The 18,102-nt window shown below is 42.0% G+C and overlaps 2 protein-coding genes across 2 annotated transcripts in view; one reads left to right on the top strand and one right to left on the bottom strand.

Annotated features, from left to right (window-relative positions):
* LOC311050670 (uncharacterized protein) overlaps nucleotides 1-18,102 on the top strand; it is a gene marked incomplete at its 3' end in the record, with an annotated part of 728,236 nt that overhangs the window by 622,829 nt on the left and 87,305 nt on the right. The gene's annotated exons all lie outside the window — the stretch shown is intronic.
* Nucleotides 539-18,102, bottom strand: part of dlc (deltaC) — a 22,664-nt gene continuing 5,100 nt past the window's right edge. The window contains exons 6-10 of the mRNA XM_084065399.1: nucleotides 15,123-15,292; nucleotides 14,316-14,532; nucleotides 4,945-5,734; nucleotides 4,054-4,159; nucleotides 539-2,892 (exon numbers count right to left, since the gene is read on the bottom strand). Of these exons, the coding sequence (XP_083921525.1) occupies nucleotides 2,887-2,892; nucleotides 4,054-4,159; nucleotides 4,945-5,734; nucleotides 14,316-14,532; nucleotides 15,123-15,292 (1,289 nt within the window). The 3' untranslated portion in view covers nucleotides 539-2,886. The remainder of the gene's footprint in view (nucleotides 2,893-4,053; nucleotides 4,160-4,944; nucleotides 5,735-14,315; nucleotides 14,533-15,122; nucleotides 15,293-18,102) is intronic.

The following is an 18,102-nucleotide window of genomic DNA, read 5'->3' on the forward strand; positions in this document are numbered from 1 at the left end:
CTCCCCCCCCCCCCTTCCCACCCACACTGTCTCTCCCACTATCAGCAGGGCCCCAGACAGACAGACAGACAGACAGACAGACAGACAGACAGACAGACAGACAGACAGACAGACAGACAGACAGACAGGGGGTGTAAGGGGGCCATCCAGTCCATCTGCCTTCTTAGAACAGCCCTGGGCTTTAAGTGGCCCCAGTAGATATCATTACAGCTCTGTGTAAACCCACGCATGTGTGTCTACATCAGTTTAGAATAAACAACACAAAACATTTCAAAAGCCACAGAGACACTTAACACTCAAAGATAGCAAAAAAAAAATGCCGATTCATAAGCTCACAACTTGAGCGTGAGCTAACAGATCGGCTATTTGTGCTGTGTGTGTGTGTGTGTGTGTGTGTGTGTGTGTATGTGTGTGTGTGTGCGTGCGTGCGTGCGTGCGTGTGTGCGTGCGTGCGTGTGTGTGTGTGTGCGTGCGTGTCAGAACACACACTAATGGCTGCAACAGAGAACACAACACTTCGGCACTTATTTAGATTTTCCTTATTTATGAAAAAATATATTTATTTACTTTGACTGAGACAATAGGCACATGAACATAGAAATATATACAATTCTCTTTGATAAATACAAACTTATTCACAAATGCAAATTAAATAGGAACACTCCAGGCTATGTACTGTACACATTGCATGGTTCTTTGTTAAATTAACATTGGAAAATACACATATAAAACTAAACCAAACAGCATATATTTTTGGTATCAAATGGACTAATAGTCAAAAGTAAATCGAACCAAAGGAAGAAAATAATTAAAATTTCAGGTCATTTGGATAGCCGAATGATTTAATCACTTAAACCCTATACTTAGTTGACCGGAGAACTAAATATCTTCAGCCAAAACATCTAAGCCAACTCAACTCAGGCTCACAATGCATCACAATGAGTCACATTGTGAGCTTGTAGATTGGCTATTCTTGCCGAATATTCACCCCAAAATAGGGACACTAGGTGGTTAAGTGGTTAAGTGGGAATTGTTCTTTGTTTGTCGTTATGGCAGTTGTCCATAAGGCAACGTCTGGTTCTGTTAAGACTTCAGTGTTATGTATGCTTGATTTGTATAAAAATAAAAATCCTAAATAATTAACGTCAGTGCGAGAAAAGAAAATTAAGAGGTACAGTAGCCAGCATAGAGCAGGCAGTAAGACACAGCAAAAATAGATCACAGTCTGTACTATAAATTGTCAATTTCCTTTTTTTCATTTTGGCATGAATGTTTCATATTTGTTGTGATATTTGTAAGTTCTCTATTTCTAAGGCAAATCTGGAAAAGAGCGACTGAGACAGAATTAGGAGCCACACGTGCGCTCCCTCAAATGCACTGCTTGCATCTTTTTTTCAAGGGCGCTTTGGAATGTTGTGTCAACCAACCAGAACCCACCAGGACACCAAGGTCCGCGCCCACATGTTATGGAGGTTGAGGCTTTCCAAAGAGTTGAGAAATGTTCATCTCACTTTGCCATGATGGCACCCTGAAAGGTTTTCAGGTCACATGTGAATGGCGGTGGCTATGATATCCAAGAGGTGGAGCTTAAGGTTCTAGGCTAGCGGATTGGTGGACGGAAGGAAAGATTCCATAAATCCCTTCTTTAGTACAGGTAAATATCACTTCGCCTTTTGCCTGTCATTTTAAAGGGGAAATGTGAGATTTGACAAACATCCAATCAGTTAAATGTAAAACGAGAGGTCAAAAACCACAGTTAACGGCATAGCTTCCACATGGATCTGTGACCATCACGTTGACGATGTCATAAAAGAAGTCATCGCCGACTCTGCTGGTGTTTCTTTTAAGGAGAGGCACTTGGAGGGTTTGTCTGATTTGACAGTGATTGTAAGGCTGTTGGTGTACTGGACGGTGTAACTCTCTTAACATCTTGAGAACGCTCAATAAAATCCATGGACTGAGCCGATTCTGAACACGTTGTTTGATCCTCATAAATGTCTACCACATCACCAGACCTACGTCCATTTGAGCTTTCGGCTAGGAAACATTGGTAGACTTTCGGGGATATATTCCATCTTGTTCTCCTGGATTCCAGAATCCAAAACGTTGATGAAAGCATTTCCAATGTGTAAAGCAGGTCCTCTGGCAGACTGATTGACAGCTCATTATGGGATTGTGAAGGACAAGGTCCATTGCTAAGGCACCAGTCTTGTCTGATTGGTCGAGTAAGTCCTCCGTTCTTTCTTTTTCATTTTCAAAATGTCTTTAAAAAATTACAAAATTATATTACGACTTTAAATAAAAAACAAACGGGAAAGCTTAAAGTAAAGTAAAGAATAAAAAAATATATAGTGCAAATAGTGCCAGGCATTCCGTCTTTCTCCTTTCTCTTGCCTTTCTTCTCAATCCTCCTTTTTTCATGTTTTAGTCATTGTCTTCAGAAAATTGTCATTGTTCAATAAAAAAAAAGAATATAATTATATATATAAAAAAAGAATAACCAAGTCTTTTCTTGTGTCTTTCCATTGAGCAGCAATAATAAATATTAAATAATATAAGTGAATATAGATCCTCTGGTGATAGATAGAACAGATCAATCCCTCGCAGAGGGTCTTCACGAGATGAGAGATGATAGGGTGGTCTTCTCTCCCACTGGGCCGATAGTGCTCTTGCGGTGGGTCTTCACGAGATTAGAGATGATAGGGTGGTCTTCTCTCCCACTGGGCTGATAGTGCTCTTGCAGAGGGTCTTCACGAGATGAGAGATGCCAGGGTGGTCTTCTCTCCCACTGGGCTGATAGTGCTCTTGCAGAGGGTCTTCATGAGATGAGAGATGCTAGGGTAGTGCTTTTCTCCCGGGTTGGGCTGGTACTATCAGAAGTGAAGGCTACACCTGAGGGAGAGACACAGAGAGACTTGAGTTAGTCATCAGCGTACATGATGATAATACATGCTCAGTAATGTGATCAGGATTGTGTGCAAATGTGCAGGAATTTCCAGTGGTTAAATTCCAGTCACTGCTGAAATTGATATCAATGATACATCTGTCAGAAGGCAAAAGTATGCCTTCGTCACCATACACGAACATTACCCACGTTGTGGGGATTTCCATGTTAACCTGAGATTGAACTACTTCGGACGGCTTTACAGTGAGGTACCATTAGAGGGATATTAGAAAGAGAAAAGGTTTAGACTCTTTAACTTATTACTCTTTAGACTCCCAATGGACTCAGTAGTGAGACCATTGTGACATTATCATTCTCCTTCTTTTGGCTAATTCCCTTGGCAGGGGTCGCCACGACGGATCGTCTGTTTGCATGTTCTGTTTTCTGCATCTTCCTCGGCATGTGCTCTCTCATCACCGAAGCCATCCTGGGCCCTCCTCTTCTCCTCTTGCCTGGCAACTCTGACTTAAGCCTCCTTCTCCCAATGTACCCCTCATCCCCAGTGGTGTAAAGTAAACTAAGTACATTTACTCAAGTACTGTACTTAAGTACAATTTTGACGTATTTTTACTTTGCTTGAGTATTTTCAGTTTTAAGTACTTCTACTTCTACTCCACTACACCTCAGAGGCAAATATAGTGCTTTTACTCCACTATAAGGATTTGACAACTTTAGTTACTATTTACTTTTCAGATATAAATTATGATATTATGAAACATACATTAACCACTTTAGCCCTATTTTATACCTAGGCTATTTGTAAATAGCCAATCTACAAGCTTGTAGATCTGCTATTTTCAAACATGTCAGTATTTTTACTTTTGGTACTTAAAGTATATTTTGATGCCAATACTTTTGCACTTTTACTCAAGTAACATTTTGAACACAGGCCTTTTACTTGTAACAGAGTATTTCTACATTGCAGTATTGATACTTTTACTTACGCAAAACATGCAAGTACTTTTTCCACCACTGCTCATCCCAAAATAGACAATGTACAAGGTTGTACATCGTCTATGTTTTACTATTTTGGAACATATTGGCAGCTAAAAAAAAAAAATTGTGTTGACATGGAGCCTATAATTGACGTTTAATAGCAATGTGTTTACCTCTGTTGCGAACACACACTGGTCTCCCTGCTCTGGAATGATGAAGATAGGATGGTAAATCCCACCCACTGAGGGCACCTTGATGGACGAGTCACATTTCTTACAGCTAGAGAGAGAGAAAGAGAGAGAGAGAGAGAGAGGGGCAGGAATGTTAGTATAAGAAAACAGTGGGAAGTAAACAACCCTCATATGTGTAGGTGCGGTGTATTTGGATAGATGTGTACGTGTATAGGGGGGTGTGTGTGTGTGTGTGTGTGTGTGTGCGCGTGCGCGTGCGCATGCGTGCGCGTGTGTGTGTGTGTGTGTGTGTGTGTGTGTGTGTGTGTGTGTGTGTGTGTGTGTGTGTGTGTGTGTTTGTTTGTGTTTGTGTTTGCGTGTGTGTGTGTGTGTGTGTGTGTGTGTGTGTGTGTGTGTGTGTGTGTGTGTGTGTATGCGCGTGTGTATCTCAGCTGCGATAAGACATGATCAGATAAGCATCAGCTACACAGGCCTGTGTGGAGACGAGCTCTGGCACGTTTCACACATCAACTAGAAAACTGGTTCCTGGGTCGTGGACACATTTTGATAGGTCAAAAACAATTCCCCCAAAAATTCCAACTTTGTCATGAATTAGATTACGTTAATGATTTAAAAAGAAAATATTTCATGAATAAATGGAAAAGGGAAATCCTTAAATTAGAAGGAAAAAAAACATTTGGGTCCCAGGGAGACATCAAATTTCTCTTTTGGGTCAAGGGCTAAACAGTTTGGGAGCCAATGCACTAGAAAACACAAGCATCTCAGTGGGAGAGCAATGGACAGACAACATTCACTTCCCTCTTTACATTTTGAGTTGCAGACGGAATGAACGCTCAGAACTCAGAGACAGGACAATGAAAATGAGATCCTTACATGTCAAACTTGGCCTTGGCCAGGCGGTCCTCCTCGTTGGCCAGGTTGCGTACGGCCATTTTGTTCTTGTACATCGACAGGTCGTCGGCCAACGCTGCGTCCTTATTGGACACCTTGAATTGCCCTCTATCGACCCTTCCTCCTCCTCCTCCTCCTGGGGCGAGGAAGGCCTCCCTCTCCCTCGCGCCTCCTGGCAGCAGCAGGCTCGCCGTGCCTCCGGCGTTGCGGTTGTTCACCGCCACCAGGTCGTTCTTCACGGCCGAAGAGGAGGCGGCCTTCAGCTTCCTGCTGCGGCGGTGCAGCAGGCGCAGGACGAAGACGGAGGCGAACACCAGGAGGGTCAGGGTGACGAGGCCCAGGGCGAAGGACACCGCCAGTGCCGCGTCCTTCTCCTCCTCCATCCGGGGCGTGGCCGCCGCGGTGGCTCTGGGGACGTCCTCTTCCTCCGGCGCGGCGGGGTTCCTGACCGGGTACTCGCAGCGGGCGCCCATGAAGCCCGGCGGGCAGCGGCACACAGGGCCGGTGAAGTGGGCATAGCAGGTGCCGGCGTTGAGGCAGGTGGCGCCTCCTCCGTCTGGCGTCATGCACGCGTCGGCCCGCACCGAGCAGTCCCTGCCGGTGAAGCCCAGCGTGCACGTGCATGTGAAGCCGTTGACGCCGTCCACGCACGTGCCGGCATTGTGGCAGGGCCCGCGCGCGCACTCGTCGACGTTGGTGCGGCAGCGGGGGCCGGCGAAACCGGGACGGCACCGACACTTCACGCTGTGGCCCAGGTCCAAACACTGACCGCCTGGAGAGAGAGAGAGAGAGAGGTTTAGTTTGGTCGTACAAACAAAAAACATGACAATGACAATAAAAAAAACATGACATACGCCGAATATAGCTCACATAGCTCATAGGCGATTACCTACCTTAAGAAAAGTACCTTTCTCTTGACAAGAAAGTACCTTAAGAAAAGTACCTTTCTCTTGACAAGAAAGTACCTTAAGAAAGTAATAAGTACCTTATTTAAGGTACTTTCTTCCTTAAAGAAAGTACCTGGTTGCACCAGACCACTTGAGGGTGTAGCAAAGGGGTGAAACTACTTGGGAGTATGAAATCAAACCAGATTGCAATTTGTATCAACAAGGAAAAAGGTGTAGTGTGTCTTTAAGATGAAAGTGAGTTGAGGAAGATGTTTAGTGTAAACACGGCAGAGAGAGAGAGAGAGAGAGAGAGAGAGAGAGAGAGAGATGGCAGGAAGCCAAGAAATGTAGGGAAGGAGGCTGAAGTGCTTCAACAGGAAGCAGGAAACATTCCAGCAGTTGCACCGGTGCCAACATTGGTTACCTACAGCACTGGTTCTCAAACTAGGGTCCAGGGACCCCACAGGGGTCCGTGAGGGGGTTCTAGGGGATCCCCAACTAAATGATTGATAGTTACGAATCAAATGAACCCATACAGATCTGTAATGAATTGTATTAGGCTATAACTAATCCAAACGTGGGTTTTTAGGTGAATCAGGACAGGATCCTGCATTCGGGGACAACTACCGGGGACAACTACCCGTAATTCAGAAGTGGCCCTCCACCGCAGCGAGCCTGGTCCAATCCCTGCCTCCTGTTTGTTGGGCGCTATACCGAACACAGTTGCCAATGTTTCCACAGGTTGGAAGCTGACAGGGGACTATAGCATCTCCAGTGGCAGCTTCTGCATGCATTATACCTGGGTTGTGTTTCTTTAAGCGCTGTTGCACAAATAGCAGATCTACAAGCCCACAATGCATTGCAGTGCGACACGCTGTGGGCTTGTAGATTGCCGAAACACCAGCGCGCAAAACTAAGTATAAATCACCCTTTAAGCTCTCCCAGTGAAACAGCTCGCTCAACAACAAAAAAGGACGGTTAAAGCAAATTGCGCAAGCAAGAGAGAAGTGGACGAACGCGGCAGCAAGAGAGGTCGTTGGAACGGGCGGCCATGCACTCAGAGACACGTCCTTATATGGTGTTTGTGTAGCCTGCCTAACGCGCAGCGTTGCAACACTCCAGAAGAACATAGCTTCACTTAACAACAGCACTTGTCTCCGTTTGTTAGGATGGGGAGCGCGCGTGTACACACACACACACACACATACACACACACACACACACACACACACACACACACACACACACACACACACACACACACACACACACACACACACACACACACACACACAGAGGCAAGAATGAGGCTAAAAATGAGATTGCACATGTGCAAGTAGTGTTTCCCACACACTAATGAGGACCTCGGGGAGGCCTGTGTGAAAACACAGAGACAGCGCGCACGCGCATGTGTGTGTGTGTGTGTGTGTGTGTGTGTGTGTGTGTGTGTGTGTGTGTGTGTGTGTGTGTGTGTGTGTGTGTGCGTGTGCGTGCAAGTTTCTCGTGATACGTTTATCTGTGTTTTGCAATGTCAGTGTTATCTGTTGAGGCTATCATTAAGTGTTTGCCTCATAATAAAAAAAACTGTACAAACCGTAGCACTGCCAAGCCATTTAGGAGCCTGTTGTTCACACAAGGTAGTATAAGTGATATTTTTCATTTGTAAAATAAAAAAATAGCTATTTTCAGATAGTAATCATTGCTATAGTGTGTTTTGGTCTCCCCTTCACTCCAACTATTTAATAAACAGAACATTCATATGTCCTGTATGTATTCTCTCTTCTGATTAGATGAAATTGGTATCCTGACCTGAAAATGTGTTTTCTTTTTTTAAATAGCTGGAGAGACGAGAGAATATACTTTGTTGACCGGTGGCTCTCATGAGCTTGTAGATTGACTATTTTCTGCAAATGTTTACCCCGATAATAGGAACGGTAGGGTTCAAGTTGTTAAAATGCAACAATATTTGGCATAACATGACAACAATAGAAGGCTGGGGTTGTGCTGAATGCCCAGAACTTCCTCATGAACACGAGGAAGGGTCTTGCTAAGAAGTCACACAATCTATACACGGGTACTTTCTGCCAAAGAAACCAAAAAGGAATTCCCAGTGGACAGAAAAACACTGCATCTACCTCTGTGGAAAGGTTCCCCAAATTGCCCATGACAAGTGTTCTTTTCTAAAGGCAAGGCTGTGTCCCGTGTTTAAAAGACAACAACATTGGTCTGCATTAGCAGTGAGCAGCTATTACCCTGCCTGCCTGCCTGCCTGCCTGCCTGCCAGTCTACCTGCATGCCTGCCTGCCTGCCTGCCTGCGTGCCTGTCTGTCTGTCTGTCTGTCTGTCTGTCTGTCAGCAGCAGCAGCAGACAGGTCTATCAGCATGGTGCCAGCCTCACATTCCAGACAGTGTGGAACTCCAGGAGCATTTCAAAACAAAGCCTGAAGCTACAGGCTGGAATCAGAGAGTAGTATTAACCACTTAGAAGCCCTATTTTATACAAATAAAATAAAACAATAGACCAATCTATGTCTTTTTAGATTGGCTATTATTGTGAACTTTTTGCAAAAAAAAAATGCCATTAATATACACTCTCTACAAAACAATATGATTCCTCTCAAGTTGATGTACTGTAGGGTGACATTTGATCAATGAGCGTATACTGGATTGTCTGTATTTTGTTTGTTATTCTTTTAATTACAGCTATTTTACCTTTATATCAAATTTTATTATACGGCTTGGTTGAATGCTCGACTCTGAATGGTCTATCACAGCATTCTATCTCCTTCTTATTGTATTGTTTATCACACTGTTGAGAAGTTTGATGTATAAGAATTGTGCTGCCTATACTGACCATACTGCTGCCGTTTTGTATGCATAAACAATAAACGACATGAACCTTGAACCTTGATAAACCCTGTTGTCTAGCTGAGTGCTTTGCCACTGAGCTCAGTGTGTATATAGGGTAAGAGTCAGGAAAGGTCATGTTAAACGCGCTAGAGCCGCTGATCTATGCGTTTAAAGGATTACAAATTGGGCCATTTAGCAATATTAACACATTCATAACACATTTTCAAGGTTGATGGTAGTGCTGTAACCTAAAATGTCGAGACTGAAACCGGAAGAGATTGAATCCCATTCGAGAGCACAACGGTGTGTCTGACATCATGCCCACTTAGGAGACCTGGTGGCAAGGTGTGGGATTGGCATTACTCGGTCAAATAAGGATCTTTGTCAAGGAGTCACCAGGGTGTTGTTGATGGAAGTGAAAGATTGCGCAAGACCTCCCAGGGAAGAAGAGAAGCTGTGTTTTATGTCAGCTGAGCTTGAGGTGGTGGGAAGACATCCACTGTCAGATGTCGGCCAGGCGTACACAGATCCTCAACCACAGACAGTGGATAAGGGCTCTGTTTCCAACATAAATGAACCACCCTTCTGAGGCAGCATTTTATTTTTGTTAGATAACAAAGGAACGTCCCAGATTGTTCTACAGTTGCTTGACTAGTCTAGAAGACACATTCAGAATCCTCTTGATATGAGTCAACATGAAAGTAGTTATAAAAAATAAATAAATAACTGTGTGACAATGTGGTGTGGACGATACGTAAACTAAAAATGTCGATATTTCCCGGCATATCGTACATACATTGCATTAAGACAGTATCTGGTGCTTTCTGTCCGCAGCTGCGGGGAAGAACGCTAATTTTCCATCAAAAATGGATAAAAATGAGCTACGGATGAGAGTGGCAGAGACAGAACATGCTGTCCCCATTGAATCAGAGCTTCCCGGGAGTTGGACTTTGATGAGTTGCTCAATAACTTCTCTTACTTCAAAAAAGTATGGTAGGTAGGATATTAGACCTTTCTGCCCAGCTGTAAGAGACTGTCTACCTGCTTATTAGTCAGATAACCAAGGATTCTCACTGCAGTTTAATTTACACTAAATGAGGGTGTGTGTTTTCTGAGTAGGACTATGTGGTATTTGTTTAGTTGGGGGAGGTACTGTAGGCTATATAAAATGGCAGTAATTTAACATAAAATAAATCAAAATAATGAGTATGTCACTTCATGGCTTCCAACTTTCCCAGAGACAACCGGCACAATTAAGCCTGGTGTCACACCCACGTGAAGTGTGTCCTTCACATGGACCAGGGCTCATTTAGGATGTCACAGGTGAGATAAGTGTGCTCTTTCAAGGGTACAATTAAATAAGTGCCTGGGCTACTCCACTACTCCAGTTTCCCAGGCTTACAGCTCTGAACGCATGACAGAAGCCATGTGACAGCTGGTGGCGAGGTGAGTGCAAAACCTTTTTGTATACACAGATGCTTCACACTCACAGCTAACATGCTATTTGAAGCAGAAATCTGCTCTCTCGTAACCAACGACAAATGTGTGGTGTTAGTAATAAAATGTACACATCAAATGTGGAACATGTGCACACGGGAAGACACAAAACAAAACCCTAGCTTTGACAAATAACTCTAACCTTAACTTACCCCAAATAACGTTCCCTAACCTTAACCAAAAATACCATGAGGTTAGAAAGTGTTCTTAGGTAAAGAATCCACTTTCTTTTAAGGTTATCGTCAACAAAATGTGCTTTTCGTAGGATAAAGATGAGCCTCAAGTAGGCCTATAGTCAATAAAGTATATATTGTTTAGTTGGTTAAACAGAAAAGTGTGTATCGGCATGTATTGAAGTGATCTATGATTCACATTGATGCCCTAATTGACCCTCATCCCTGGGAAGAGTTCTGGGTACTTGGTTTGGTCACTTACAGTTGAAGTACAAACATGGCCCTGAAATAGCAACTGTGCTCCAACACTCCTTCCTCAGAGTAAAGCTTAATATATACCGTGTTACATGATGGCGTTACTTGCCAACAATAACTGATTTACAAGCTAACGACCCTTCGTGAAGGTTGTTAGCTCATAAATGAGCAAAGATAAAACAGCTGGGTACATGTTATAGAGCCCTGAGGGACTTCAGTCAACTAAGTACATAGGGATTAAGTGGTTAATAAACAAAGTACATTATGGATACTTTGTAGTAGTTGTATGCTAATCTGTTCACAGCTACATGTAACCTTGGTGGGAGGTTAAAACATTGTCAGAAAGGTTCAGCCAAAGGGGTTGGCATACGTATTACCAAAGCAATGTACTCCCTGTTGGGACACAATCAATCATGATGGACATTTCTGGAAGTCTCTGCTTGTGAAAGTTATGCGTGTCCATAGCATCTTTTCTGGGTCTGACATTTAATTATAAATGTTCACAATTGTGTATTTATTGTACATTATGAATAAAAATCCAATGTATATCCTAGTTATCTGACTAATATCTGCTACTAATTAGTATAATGTAGTTAAGCCTTTGATTTGACTTAACATTTGACAGTTAAAGAGGATTCCTAGCTAAAACTACAGCCTTTCTCTTCCTGGAAAGTTAGCATTCTGAAATAGGAGCTATTTACGGTGCATGAATGTTTGCTTGAATCACAATATTATAATCACAAGTCAACAAACATGATGTGTATGCTCAAACAGGGTAGTTAATGCTCTAACATGGTAGTTGCATGATAGTTAATGCTCTTAATGGCCATATATGGAGATCTGTCTGTCTGTCTGTCTGTCTGTCTGTCTGTCTGTCTGTCTGTCTGTCTGTCTGTCTGTCTGTCTGTCTGTCTGTCTGCGCCCCTTTTGTACGGTATATGGAAATCTCTATCTGTCTGTCCATGTCCCTTTTCTGCCTATCCAACCGACTTCATGCCGGACACCCTTGGGTCGAGAACCGCCTGACAGATCGACTTCAAACCTGCCGTGTGTACTGCCTGTGTCCCTTTTATGCCCATATATGGAGATCTCTATATCTGTCTGTCTGTCTGCCTGCCTGTCTGTATCTCTTTTATGTCAAGTCAAGTCAACTTTAATTATATAGCACATTTAAAAGCAACAGCAGAACCCTGATGTCCTCAATAGACTCATAGACTGGCCTCCAAGTACTATGATAATGGTGCTGCAGTAAGTACACCAGTTACAACAGATATTGCATAACTGGAGGGGCATACGTTCCCAATGGGCATCGCCCTAACGTATCAAATGCCGTACAATGGTAGTTAAATTGTAGTTAATGCATGCAACATAGTATATGCACAGAAATTATAGGTGCTGTAAGAAATATTTTTGTTAAAATACCATGTTAAATAGCTCTATATATATACGTAGCTCTATGTTTTGATAGGAATCATTGCTAGAATTGATAGGAGTGTTTGTTCAGTAACAGGTCTGTCTCTCCAACTCTTTGGTAAACAGACAACAATACAATTACAGGTGGGTTACATTTAATGTCCTGCAAATCGGGAGACAGAATCCTGTTTTCCCTCTTCACTTCTAAGAGACAGAACACCCCTGTTACTGAATACTGTATAGCAATGATTCCTATCAGAATATAAAGCTAAATTATTATTATTATTATGATTTACAGTAAACTTTGTTTTAACCAAAAAATATTACTTGCAGCATCTTTAATGTGGCTGGTCAGTTACTGTAACATGGTAATTAGGTAAGTAGGTAGCACTATGCATCCTAATCTCTATAATGCATTATAAACATACTCAATGCTTTATATGCTTATAAAACTGTATCATTTTAGTTCTCATAATGCTTTATAACAATGAACATAACACATTATAGAGCATTATTTATATAAGGTAAAGTATTATAATACTTGCTGGACACTCACTGACGTTTTTTTTGTATTATAATTCTCATAATTGTAATACATACTATTTCATAATGTACTATAATTACTGTTATAATGAATGATAATGTATTATAATATGTGATTATAATTATGAATAGTCATTAGGTGCTTTAAGTAAACAATTAGAAGAAGCTATTCCATTTCAAATGGAGTGGTCACAGCTTGGTGTGTTCTGCTAAGGGGATCATTTATGGGGTCAAAGTTCACATCCTGATTTCTGGCTGTTTTGCTGTAAATGTCACTGTTCTGGTATACAATACAAAACATTTCAGTTCCTTACCATTACTAAATCTAGTCTCTATGACCCATTAAACAATTAAAATAAGTTTGTTTTCCTTAAAGCATCACATGACCACTTATAGCGACTTATAATCACAGTATAATGCATTTTAACACTGGCCATAATGCATTACAACAGTTTGTATAAAGCATTGTGAAATATTGCAATTATTACAACTATGACAATCGGATACGTAGAAGTACAACCTGAAGGTCTGCCAGTGTCCAGCGATTATGAAGTACTATAATAGCTGACTTTATAAGTTATTATAAAAGGCAATATAATGTGTAATGATTGCAATTATGAGTATGTATGAGTGCTTATAACTATGATTGTACAGTGTTATAAGCAGATTATAATAGATTCATACTTGACTTTATAAGTCATTATAAAATGATTTATATTGTTTTATGATTATTGTTATGAAGCATTATGAGTGTTTATGAGTGCTTGTAACATCATTATGCAGTGTTATAAGGCATTAATACTATGTTTATAATGCATTATAGACATGGGATGCATAGCAAGTGTTACCACCAATTTCACTGGTATATTTTTCACAATAACCATTCCACATAAAAGTGTTTTTGACAACTTCTCTAAAAAACATTTTTTACACACGCCAAAATGACGCAAGCACAAGATGTATTTTTAAGTTAAGAAATTCCATTTCTGACAATGTTGTTATGTTCTGAAATACCCTCATTTGAACTGAATTTTGGGAATGGCAGTTCTAGACAACAGAGCTACCACAGGTGTCACCAAAAAGACTGCTAAAATGGATGTTACACGTTAATTACTTTAACTTCATTATTAGAGGACTTTACATTCTAATTGGAATAATCAAATGAAATAAGCTTTAGTATGTTGGTATACTTCGTTGACAGGATTCTGCCCTCGTTCCCCTCCTTTTTTCCCTCTACACCAAAACACTTAAACTATTTTTGCCTATAATGACATTTTCAGAATAGGTACGCTAGGGTTCATTTGGTTAATCCTCTATAAATTACAAATTGCTTTCCTCCACTGAGTAACCAGGGTTGTATTGTTCAATTAACACGGTAAACTAATTGGACTTGGACATGCAATGAGTCTTCCTGCAAATAAGGTTCATAAGGAGGGAAAGATCGTCTGGTTAGTTGTGAAATCACTGCATAATAGTCTTGGAATGGGAAGGTTCCTGGTTCAATCCCCGGCCTCCTCCTGGCTGCATGTCGAAGGGTCCTTGAGCAAGGCACTGAACCCCTAACTTCTCCCGATGAGCGGGTTGGTGCCTTGCATGGTTTTTCTCCACCGTCGGTGTGTGAATGTGTGTGAATGTGAAATACATTGTAAAGCGCTACAGAGAAAAGCTCTATGGCACATGGTATATGTATGCACCATGTGCCATTTATGAGAGCAAAAGAAGCATCGCATCTTACCATTAGCACAGGGGTCGCTGCTACACCTGTCGATCTTCTTCTCGCAGTTGGAGCCAGTGTACCCGGGAGGGCATTGGCAGCTGTACCCGCCGGCGGAGCCCGGAACGCAGGTACCCCTGTTGAAGCAGGGCTCGTCGGCGCACCGCATGGCGCTTATCTCACAGTTCTTCCCGTAAAATCCCTGAGGGCACGTGCAGGAATAGTTGTTCTCCAGGTCCTGTGGAGGAGAGAGAGGAGACAGGATGCATCGTTACATACGATGTCAACACAAAGACACCATTGACGTCCCTGAGTTCAAGATTCCTAACTTGAACAAAAACGTTGCGCAACTAACATGAAGGAACACAATTATCCTGTGATAAAACACGCACAAATAGTAAAGGAATATTATAGGCTAGGCCCGAAACATCAGCGCCAAACTGCTGGAGTGCTCGACACAATTTGAAAAGTGTGCAAGACAATTCAAAATGATTAAAACAAAAGCAATTCCGGTCTCTAGAAGCATGCTAATATCTAACTGTCATTTTGAAGCCTTCCTGGTAGGCAAAATTATTGTTTTCTTCACTACCATCATGTTGAGGTTATGAGCTTCTGTGGGATAATTTTCAAACCTTTAGCTTTATCGTTGACACATGAATAAAACCTGGCATCCCTATATTTTTGGCAGATCCACACGCGTCTATTGAAAAGCTTTAACTATTTAAAGATTTAACTATTTGATTTTCTGTTTTGTTTTTTTACATAATGAGGTTTCCTCCCTCCTGACAGGGGCGACGCGTCACACGCTGTGGGGTGTAAATGACTTACGTTGCAGCTGCCTCCATTCTTACACGGATTGCTGTCACACTCGTTGGTCTCGATGTCACAGTTGTTGCCGCTGTATCCCGGGCGGCATGTGCACGTGTAGCTTCCCTGCCCCGTGTTGGTGCACGTGGCGTCGTTGCGGCACGGCCGGTGGTTGGTACAGTAGTTGAGGTCTGCAGAAAAAACAACATATATATGATCAATAACTATGTCAGGTTTGGACCAAAAACATAGCCAGCCTTCTAAATGGTGACTTTAAAATGCATGTGGACTATGGACTATTAAAAAGTACACAAATTCATGAGGTCTAATGTTTATATACCATTATAAGTCAATCGGCAACGAAGACCAAACACAAGGCTACCAACTGAGGATCAACACATTTTATGGTGATCTTTGTGTTGAACCCCACTTCCAGGATGCCTCTCAGACAGGGAACACAGCACTAATGAAGTTTAATAGTTGCAAACAAACAGACTGACTGACTGACTGACTGATGTTTCGACAGCAAGTGTCTTCTTCAGAGTGTCTGAAGAACGACCTTTGTGAGCTTGTATTGCTTGTATTGGATCTGCTATTTTCACAGAATGTTTGCACTAGGGTTCATGTGGTTAAACGTTCTTCTGACGCTGTAACGGGAACAATGGCGACTCCAGTGATGTCATACTGAGGTCTCACTGATATCACATGGTACAGCTCTCTCAAGATAGATGGCTCTGTAAATAACAATTTGTTTTTTCACAGCGATACTTAACAGACAGACAGACAGACAGACAGACAGACAGACATATCAATAGATAGATAGTGAAACATATGTAGAAGACAGACAACATTTTGAAACTAGCCTCGGTAACCTCTAGGTTGCCATGTTCAATTTGTTTTGGCATTCCACAAGGTTCCGATCTGGATCCTCATGTAATTCTTTCTTAACATACTTGCTTTTAGAAGCAGCTGATCGGAGTGATTTTTCTGTCCGACCGGAGCACTTTCGAAAGTTCAGAATAGTTTAGCTTTTTGAGAAATGCACTTGGGACGTGGACTGCTTTTTATCAGCTGTCCAATAAGGGCTCTCTATGCACCGCTGTCAACATCCCTCCTCCTCTTCTGTCTAACAAAAACACCTATTATTATCTAATATAATTACATCTTAAACACAATATTCATTGTGGAGTTGTATTTTCTTAAAGGCAGGTCTATTAATATATGGTAATGAATAGGTTGTGGTCCAGCACTCGTCGTACCCGGGCAGCAGAGCTGACAGACTGGGAAGGGGAATCACCTTAGTTCTCGTCTCTGGCAGCTGTTCTAAAGATCCATACATTTTAGGTGATACATATGTCGTAGAGTTGCCCAATCTTGATTCATTTCACATAGAGAGACACAGAGCTGTGACACCCCTGTGACAAAGGTGTGAGGGCCCAGTCATCACTGCATACAGCTTTATGGTTACAAATGGTTTTGTTAAGCTGATAAGAACCTAAAGAACTTGAGCAGCTGTCTACTATTAATTTAATCCCATAGCGCAACGCATCCTAGAATTTCTGAACAGATTAAAACAAATGTTGACTATGGGATGAAATCAAATGAAAATGGTACTGATGTCAAACCAAGTGGCTAAAATGTTTTTATCAGACCAGAAATATGATGTAGAATTAAGTGTTGTCAAGGACTGTTTATCAAGGCCTGAACACCACCTGTCACCAGGCTGCTCTCTCACACTGGATCACTTTCTTTTGACAGACTGTTACCCTAATGTCCCTTCCTGTGGGTCGTTCACCTATTAAGAACTACTTTTCCTTTGTGGATCTACCACGTGGATTGTTACCATTGTGCTGCTACCTCATGTCTAACCTCATGTACATACCTGCTGCTTATTATGATGTTTATACACAGTTACTGTATGTATGTAGACATCTTTGATAAGGACATAAAGGTCCATTTATGTTCCATTTGTACACTCTCAGAGTTACAGACCCATAAAGGATCGACTGGCTCCTAATTATCATTTGGGGGGGAAGAATGTCACACGCACGCACGCTCGCACACATGCACGCGCGCGCGCGCACACACACACACACACACACACACACACACACACACACACACACACACACACACACACACACACACACACGCCAACACGTCACACGTCACAAGGACAAAGGCAGACAGGACAAAGTATGGGTGAGTGTGTCATTTCATGGCTTCTAACTTTCCCAGAGACCACTAATAGACGACCGGCACAAGCCTGGTGTCACACCTACGTGACAAGTGTGTCCTTCACATGGACCAGGGCTCATTTAGGATGTCACAGGTGAGATAAGTATGCTCTTTCAAGGGTACAAGGGTGTGTTGTGTGTGTGGGCTACTTTCAAGTACTCCAGTTTCCCAGGCTCACAGCTCTGAACGCATGACAAAAGCCACGTTTTAACACTAAGGATTATTTCACTGTTGAGTGTCGTTTTGGAGTTCATAAACTGACCTTTGCAGTTGTTAAACCTGGCTCCCTGTTTTTTCCCCCAATTCTCTTTTTCAGATCTATTCTCATTGTGTTGGGATTCTTCATTCACCATTAACAATGTAATACAAATGAAAATTCTCCTTGTATTCGAAGCATCACAGGGTGAGGAATTGATCGGCCCTTTCATTAATTAATTTCACAAATTAATCGAATGATGAATTTAACTGAAATGCTTTTTTTCTCCAATCACATTTAAAAGATATTTTGAGGAATTATGTGGAATCCACAAAAAAGAGGTCTGATGAAATAATGCTGTTTAATGGAACACATATCCTTCAATGGATGTGAAAACCAAACAGACTAAAGTCTGTTTTGGCTTAACTACTCTACTCTAATCTGATCCATGCATGGAAATGTGTCTGTTTGACAGTCAAATGTCTGTTTCACACTTTAAAATGAAGCAAGTTCATTTTAAATGCAGTGTGAAACGACAGAGAAGGTGTTTCTAGTCATGTAATGCTA

Source organism: Gymnoscopelus microlampas, assembly GCF_963454915.1.
Source record: "Gymnoscopelus microlampas genome assembly, chromosome: 8".
NCBI lineage: Eukaryota > Metazoa > Chordata > Actinopteri > Myctophiformes > Myctophidae > Gymnoscopelus > Gymnoscopelus microlampas.